Consider the following 8,683-nt stretch of genomic DNA (forward strand, 5'->3'; position numbering starts at 1 on the left):
AATCTATTGGGTCTCAGCCAGGTCTCATGACCCACGCCTAGCTCACTCCACCAATCCCGTTCAGGAAGGGAACAACTGACTGAAGTCTTTCTGGCCCTTGTACTTGTCAGTCCTGCCAGGTCACAGAGTGTCATCTGCCACAGCCCTCCTTTTGTGGAATGGCTCCACTCCCCTCACTCACCACAAGTCAATGTAGGCTCTCCACCAGCTCAGTTCTCCATTCAACTGGCTGACCCCCAACCTCAGTGTGACTGTGCCAACAGTGGGTTGAAGTGGCGGGACTTCAGATGGCTTAGCAAGTTGCCCACTGTGGCGAAAGCACTGAACCTTTAGCTGTTCCAATAATAGCACTGGGAATGTATGTTTGCATGGTTCTTCTCACCTTAGTTTCTTCTTGGGATGAGAGAATTCATCCCCCTCTGTTTGGGGCTCCCCACTCTGTATTATGTTGAATTCTAAGTTGACTATCTCAGGGAGCCTCTGTAGGCTGCTGTTATCTACCTGTCATCTTTGCTCTACCTCCTATGCTTTAGTATTTAAAGTATTTTATATGTATGGACTGACAACTCACAGAATCTGCTTTTGCAACACACTCCTCTTATAGAAACTAAGAATGGGGACATATTTGCATGTGGGTTCTTTCAATCTACTAAGTCTTTCTTACCTGATAAGAAGAATGTAGAGATCCTAAAGTCTGCATAATGACAATGGTTTATAATTTTTTATTTGACATACATCCTCTGTTATGTTAATTTTCATGTATTAACTAATGAAATCTTAATCACATCTATTTTGTCAGACGTGATTCCTGCCCTTAATTACACATAAGATAGATGATGCAGTGGGATATTGATTAATTACCTGTAAACAAAAGCAATGACATTGGTGTGAGTAGGGAAGCATAAAAAATAACAGTCACAAAAATAGGCAGACATTAAATAATATCTTCAACTTTCCCCACTGTGTAGTAATATCCTTTTATTCATTAAGTTATTGGTTCATTATTTAGCTTAAAATTATCTGGATGGTGTCAGATGGGACCTGGATAGAATGTCACATAAATGACCCATGTGAAGATTAAAAGAGGAAAATTAAGGAACTGCATCTAGCTGTCCATGAGACAAATCAAATGTGTCCAAGTAATCAGCTGCTTTATCATCAGTTAGTACTGTCATATTGTCCTGCACAGACAACTTTACTTTCTTTCTGTGTGGAAGTTCTTGCCTCCTTTAAGCCACTTATGGAATTGTATTAGGTTATGATAGTGTAAAAATTTACTCTCAAACTTGGAAATTTAGAATGCACTTTTTCATTTAGGTTTTATTGGGTCTAATTGGCAATAATATAGAGATAGTTTAGCTAGATGGTCTTAGCACACAGGTAAGCATCACTCATAGCGTGTGTCATTCTGTCTCCCAGGGAAGTAGTTATCTGATGCAAGATCTGTTGGCTCAGTTAGAGAAAACCTCAGGTCCTCACTCACCGTGTGGGCCTTTCATTGAACCACAAACAAGTCCTCACATCATGGCAGCTGCTTCCCTCATGGAAACTGATTCAAGGGAAGGTGTAAGCATGGACCTGGAAAGTCCTCTTGGATGTTGATAACATGATGCCTGTTTTTATTTTCTCTCGATAAGTGAGTAACTACATCCTGTGGGGATTCAGTTGGTGAGAGGTTAGCTCTTTGTTTGAAAACATTGTCAAAAATTTTGTGCACATCACTCCAAATCATACCTATTTTTATACCTTATAAAAGTCCTTCCTTTACTGAAACTGTTGTCTTTTTAGAATTATTTCACATGATAATACAGGTTATATATAGAGTTTTCTATTTAAAAGTGCACCTTGACTCACTCTATCTTTGTGAAAATCACATATCTTTTAGATTTACCTTTTCTGATCATGTTCATGCCATTCCACAACTATTCTTTTCTTCTATAAGCCAACATTTTTTATTCACTTAAATTTTCTTTGAGAAATATAGAGATTGTATGTCTTTTAGTAAGACTTTGGATTGCTATATGATTTATAAATACAATATTTTCATCAATTACTGTCCTGTAACACAGTCAAAGGGCAGCCATGAGAATACTTCCAAATATTTATTAGTAGTTTACTGTTTTTAAGCTTAGTGCTGGCCAAACAAGACATATAATTGATTCAGGCATTTATAGTCTCTGTACCTGTATAGCATAACACGTGCTAGAGAGGCTGATATGGTGCAGATAGTCAATATATGAGGCAGCAAAGACTTTAAACAAAAATCAAAGGTAGGGGAGTGGTCTGTGAAAATATAGGTTTGGATAAATATGCCAAAGACGAGGGCAGAAGCATCCTAGAAAATGCATGAACTGGCATTTTAAGAAATCAACTTTGACGATTATGCTTGTAAAGTACTTGAAAATCAGAGTCTCATAGGAACTTATATTGAATGTTCTTGTTTTCTACTAACAGCTACTGAGCTGTAATACATTACTTTAAAAAGAACAATAACAAATAATTTTAATGGATACCTTGCCTTGTCAGCTTTTCTGCAAACTCTGATGTCAGGATAGTGTAGACTATCTCTTCACTGTTGTAGCCATTTCAGACAGTGTTCTTGGCAGTGCAGCTACTTTTCCTAGTCTGGTCTAGACTTTAAAAACTTATCACTGTTCCAACCAGAGAAAGCATTTGAAGCAGCTGTCTCTAGCTCAGCATGGAGAAAAGCATGCCCTTTATCCTTAGGAAAACTTTATTGTATTAAAGCTATGAAGTCACAGCTTTATTGTATTAAAGCTATGAAGTCACAGCAAGTCACAGCTGCCACTACTACTAATGGACTAGAGGTGCCATTCAGTGCTGGTCACCTCAGCCATGATCCTTTATGTCAGCCCAGTGGGGAGACATTTCCTCAGCCCCATTAAGTCATCTCACTGCCATTCACAGATATCAACAAATCCCTACACGCTCAGGATATTTTTCCTAAAATGCTCACAATTTGATCTGCTTCTCATATAATCACCAACTGGTGGTGTTTTCTCTGACTTACTGATATTTCATTCATTTCCATGGTGTATTAGAAATAATGGAGATAAAACCCACACTGTCATGTTGCATCAAAATGCAATTTAATTACTGATAACTGTGTTATACAATATTGAATTAAAGAGTGTGGCCTAGGTTGTGGGTGTAGTACTCTTAATTCTTCCTCACTGAATGAATTTTGCTACTGTTTTGTAGCTTTGGAATTGTTTGCAAAGATTCTAGTTTCATTTACTACACAATGTGCCCCTCACAGTAAGTGTAGCGGGCTGATTAGGTCACGGACCACATGATGCATGGCACCTCTACTGCTGACAGGCAAGACTGACATCAGACATTCGTGTATGTCTGCAGATCTGACATCATAAAAAAATGGAGTCTGGAGTACTCTGAATTGCAATAGCAATTGCTATCATCTCAAAGGGAATCATTTCCATCCCCACTGAATTTTAGTTGAAATAACTAATATCTGAGAAAATAACTAATTATATCCACCTATGCGACCTAGGTATGTTCACCTGTATGAACTGTGTCTACAAAATGTCAGGATAGTCCCCAGTGGACAAAGAAAAGATTGTTGAGAGGGTGAGTAACAAGAATGAATAGACCCGAGATAAAATTAAATCTCTGTAAAGTCATTTGCTTTGAACACAGTTTCTCTCTCTCTCTTTCTTTCTTTTTTCTTTCTCTTTCTTTTTCCCTTTTCTTTCTTTCTTTCTTCCTTTCTTTTTTCTCTTTCTTTCTTTCTTCCTCTTTCTTTTTTCCTTCCTCCCTTCTTTCTTTCTGTACCAGGAATCAAATTCAGGACCTTGTGCTTGTCAGTCAGGCACACTGTGCTATATCCTTGGTCCAAAACGTCTTCCTTTTAAAAGAATATGCAGATCCCTCGATGTGTTCCAGTGAATACAGTATTTCATTTCTTCATGAAAAATTATATTGATTTTAATGTATTTCATACATGGGTAATATATTCACCCATTCTTTAAAATTTATGTAAGTATTTTGATAAAGTGTGCCCTGGAAAGTAATTTAATGTGTTTACCTGAAAAAATATTTTTCACTGGATACTGCTTAAGCAAGTCAGTAATTTGGAAAGTTTATTAACACATGTAACAAATGATACAATTTGACACTATTATACTACTTTTAACTTTGGTATTGGGATTTTTGGGAAGAACAGTAGTTCTAGAAGTTGAAATTACATTGCAGATCTACATATACAACCACATTATTACTCAAAAATTCTCTCTCTCTGTGGTATGAATATTAATTATGAAAATTTTAAAGCTCTTTGGAAATGATTTCTGGCATTATGTGCAATATAAAAGGCTCAATTTATGATAGGAGTAACAGTAAATAAATGCTTGCAGTACATCATTAATAATACACTGTTTCATTATGGGGTTGATTTTTGAATCAGAAGGAAAAACTTGAGATTAGCTGAAGCTAGATAATTACCCATTCATGTTATATTCTACACCTCATTCATTAAGCGGCTTAATATGTCATAGAAACCAAAATGATTCACTTTGACTCAGTGATGATGATCACCATTTCGAGATCTTCAAACTTCCTAAATTTAAAAAAGAAGTCTTTAGAGGCCCTTCGGTAATATAAATTACACTCTTAACCTATGTTTGAGGAAATAAAATTATTCATGGGATGGAAAATAATTCATCAACAACAATAATGAAAACTACTGGTACTACATATGAAACAAGAGAAGGATTTCAAAACATTATATTGAAAGAAGTCAGGTCAAAAAGGAAACAGATTTCATGATTCTGTTTAAAATAACTGCCAAATGATGGCAAATCTCTAGAAAAAGAAAAGATGTTGATGATTGACTAGAGCTGGTTTAAATAAGCATGATTATAAATGAGCATGAATTTACTCTTATTAGAGTGAAATATTATAAAATTAGATTAGATGATGCCTGTGAAAATTCTCTAAGCACAGGACCCCTGGGAAGTCTCAAACATCTGAATCCAATGTGTGCTATGGAGAAAAAGTACTCAGCAGTTATAATTCAAAAGCTTTAAAGACCAAATACAGCTAACATGTTCACGTACCGACTTCCCATAGGGGATTTAAACATGGTGTACTGTATACAGGCACTAATAAATGAAAAACAGAACCTGACTGTACCTAAGGGCTGCCATGTATCTGTGCATTGGTCTGAGCAGTCCTGAGGGAAGGGAGTAGGGAAAGGGGAGAGCAGGGAAGAGAGGGTCTCCTGCACTCTAATTGCTCCCTCTGTGCCATACCTTCAAGTCTGTGGCCTCCAGGGATGAGGGCCTCAAGGAAGCTGGAGACATTTATTCTCTCCTGAGGAGATTCATCCTGCCCCTTCCCTCAGAGCTGGAGGTGCTGCTGGCTCCAGGCTTCTATACCTGTGAGTCTGGGTCTGAGTGTGAAAAACTCTTAGCCTTTTTGGCCTCATAATATGGCTGTTCAGTCTCCACCCTCTAAGGGCAAAACAAATGGTTGCAGTAATGTGGGGCCTGGGCCTTAACTCAGTATGATAGCATATCCCTGCATTCTGTCGATACCATTTATTTGGCCACTGTCTCCTTATTGTGTTCAAGTCTTCTCAGGGTTCTATGGGCTCCAGGAAGATGGTAGAACGTAGGAGTAACCCTGCTTGAGTTTGAGTGAGTAATGACTGAATGAGCTCCTCTGTACTTTCTAACTAAATGAAGGCTTTAAAATCTTCCCTGGGATTGCATAGAACTCATTTGTTGCATAACACTATAATGAAGCCTAAAATCTGCACTGAAGCAAGTTAATTGTTAACATCAATCATCATGTGTTGTTTTTCACTAAGTTGCGTATTATATTTTTCCTCCTGTGTTATTAGACAAGCACCAGTTTTCATTTGTTCTGCCTAACAGAGAAAGTAACTGCATGAATCATCAACTCCATTAGGTAAGCCAGACAGTTCCTACTCACTTTACAAAAAATCTGTGAAGTAAAGGCTTCTTAGAAGCAAAACATTAGCATCTTCAATGTATTTTTCAATTAAGGGTCTGTGGGAATTCTATTTCAGTAAATAGTTTATATAGGTTAAATCTGCTATTGAACCAGTTGTTAACACTAGCAAATATATACATACATATATCTATATAGTGCATATTTAAGTTTTATTTTCCCTTCTGTTTTGTTATTTATCCACTAGTCAAATTTCATTGTTCAGTTATTTTGAGGAATAATGGAAAAAACAGCTTTGGGAAATTTCTACCTCAAGAGGTAATGCCAGGTAATCACCCAATGTAATACTGAAGAATAAAGCAGCATTAAAATCAGAATATATCATTTAAGCAAGGTTGGGTGTGTCAGCATTACATTATTTTTTATAACAACCATAAGATAATAGTGTACTATTTGTAGAGATTTGGGGGAAATTTAAAGACCTTTTTCAACATGATTGGGAATCATGATGTGGAGAGCAGACACAACACTAAGAGTCAGATGTATTCAATTTGGAGGCTTATTTCATGTTCTTCATTCCACCCTGCCTCTAGGATCACCCTTTAATTTTGAGGAAACACTGGACAAACAAGTATGACATGCATGCAGCAACACATTAATTACTGCAGGAAATAGACTGAGTCCCATTTAGAAGTAATTTACGGTATGAAGGTGTCAAAAATTTCCAGTGGGTTCCTGAGGAGACTCCTGGGCTGCAGAACAGCTCCCCTTGGTGAGGTTGTTTTTCATCTTCCAGGACTAACCGGTAGCTGAGGATGTGGAATCACACTGCGATAACTGAGTTTCTCCTGATGGGAATCCCTCACACAGCTGGGCTGGAAAATGTGTTCTTTGTCCTCTTTCTGGCCTTCTACCTGCTCACACTCCTGGGAAACCTGCTCATTCTTCTGGCCATCCTCACCTCCGCCAACCTCCACACCCCTATGTATTTCTTCCTGGGAAACCTGTCAGTGTTAGACATCTTTTTCCCTTCGGTGAGTTCTCCCAAAATGATGCTCTACTTAATGGGGCAAAGCCGCACCATCTCTTACCAGGGCTGTGCCTCTCAGCTCTTCTTCTACCACTTCCTGGGCTGCACCGAGTGCTTCCTGTACACAGTGATGGCCTATGACCGCTTTGCTGCCATCTGTCACCCTCTGCAGTACACAGTCATCATGAGCCATACTGTGTGTGTCGTCATGGCTCTAGGCACCTGGCTGGGGAGCTGTCTGCATGCATCTGTCCTCACCTTCCTCATCTTCAGGTTACCCTACTGTGGCCCCAGTGAGGTGCACAACTTTTTCTGTGATATCCCCGTGGTGCTGCCACTGGCCTGTGCAGACATCACCCTAGCGCAGGTGGTGAGTTTCACCAACGTGGGGATGGTTGCGCTCCTGTGTTTTCTCCTTATCCTCACTTCCTACACACGTATTACTCTGTCCATATTAAAAATCAGTTCCTTGGAAGGCAGGTGCCGAGCCTTCTCCACTTGTAGTGCCCACTTGACCTCCGTTCTGCTCTTTTATGGCCCAGTGGTCCTCATTTACCTGCGGCCTGCTTCCAGCCCCTGGCTGGATTCTGTGGCTCAGGTGTTCAATAATATTGTGACCCCTTCTCTGAATCCTTTGATTTATTCCTTGAGAAACAAAGAGGTAAAGTTGGCTCTAAGGAAGGCACTGAGCCAAGGAGTGCACTCCTGTGGGGGGTGAGCTTCACACCATGGTCATCTTTGCACTTTGCCTGGCATTCATCTGAATGCAGGGCCTGTTTTATATTTTATGTGGTTTCTGTGTGGGGTTTGTAACAAGAAGGTGACATTGTATAGTTTATAGTGAAATTAATGTTTGTATGTTTATACAATGATATATTCCTCAAAAGTTTTCAATATTTGCCATACTGTGAACTGTGCTATGCACTTTAGAGATAAATATATAATTAAGATAATATTTATATGAAGTAGATCATATGATTAACTCGGTGTCCTCATTTTTTCACTGTCTTCACCTTTTCACATTCTTAGTATTCCAGTTTGACTATATCCTTGCTTGTATCTTTTGTTTCTTATGTTTTAAAATTAGTTTTATACTTATCCTAGTGATATAATGCACTGTCTTATTATTGCTTTGGTTTGAATTTCCCTGATGACTATTGATGTTGGATATTATTTCATTTGGTTCTTGGCCATCTATATATCTTATTTAGAAAATAATTGTGTGATGTACCAATATTTTCTTCTATTGTGGACTTTTTTCTTTACCTTACTGGCAATACTTTTTATACAGAATCACTTTACATTTTGATGATGTATTGCTTATTTATCTTTTCTTTTATTATTTATGCTTTTAGCATGGTACCTTGAAACCATTGACAAACAGTGGTCATAAAGATTTATTCTTATGTTTTCTTCTGTGTTTTATAGTTTTATTCTTAAATTAGACTTAAAATTCATTTTGGATTAATTTTTATCGGTTATGTGAGATACAAGTTCACATTCATTCTTTTGAATGTTGACACCTAATTGTTTCAGGGCCGTCAATTGAGATTATTTTTACCCATTGAATGATCTTTCCTTCATAGATAGTTTGATTTAGTGCTTCTCAATTCTAATCCTCTGAACCATGTATATCTATTCCTTATGGCAGCCCACACTGTCTTAATTATCAGTGTCTTTTACTCCAGTTTGAAACTG

At 37.9% G+C, this 8,683-nt stretch overlaps 1 protein-coding gene across 1 annotated transcript; it reads left to right on the forward strand.

The window, feature by feature from the left end:
- Window positions 1-6,770: 6,770 nt before the first annotated feature.
- On the forward strand, window positions 6,771-7,703 carry LOC100717010 (olfactory receptor 10D3-like). Its single transcript, XM_003472626.1, has one exon. It carries the CDS (start codon window positions 6,771-6,773, stop codon window positions 7,701-7,703), a length of 933 nt encoding a protein of 310 aa, XP_003472674.1.
- The last annotated feature ends 980 nt before the right edge of the window (window positions 7,704-8,683 follow it).

This window comes from Cavia porcellus, unplaced genomic scaffold (genome assembly GCF_034190915.1).
Source record: "Cavia porcellus strain 051 isolate PalLab524CR breed Dunkin Hartley unplaced genomic scaffold, mCavPor4.1 scaffold_9, whole genome shotgun sequence".
Lineage (NCBI taxonomy): Eukaryota > Metazoa > Chordata > Mammalia > Rodentia > Caviidae > Cavia > Cavia porcellus.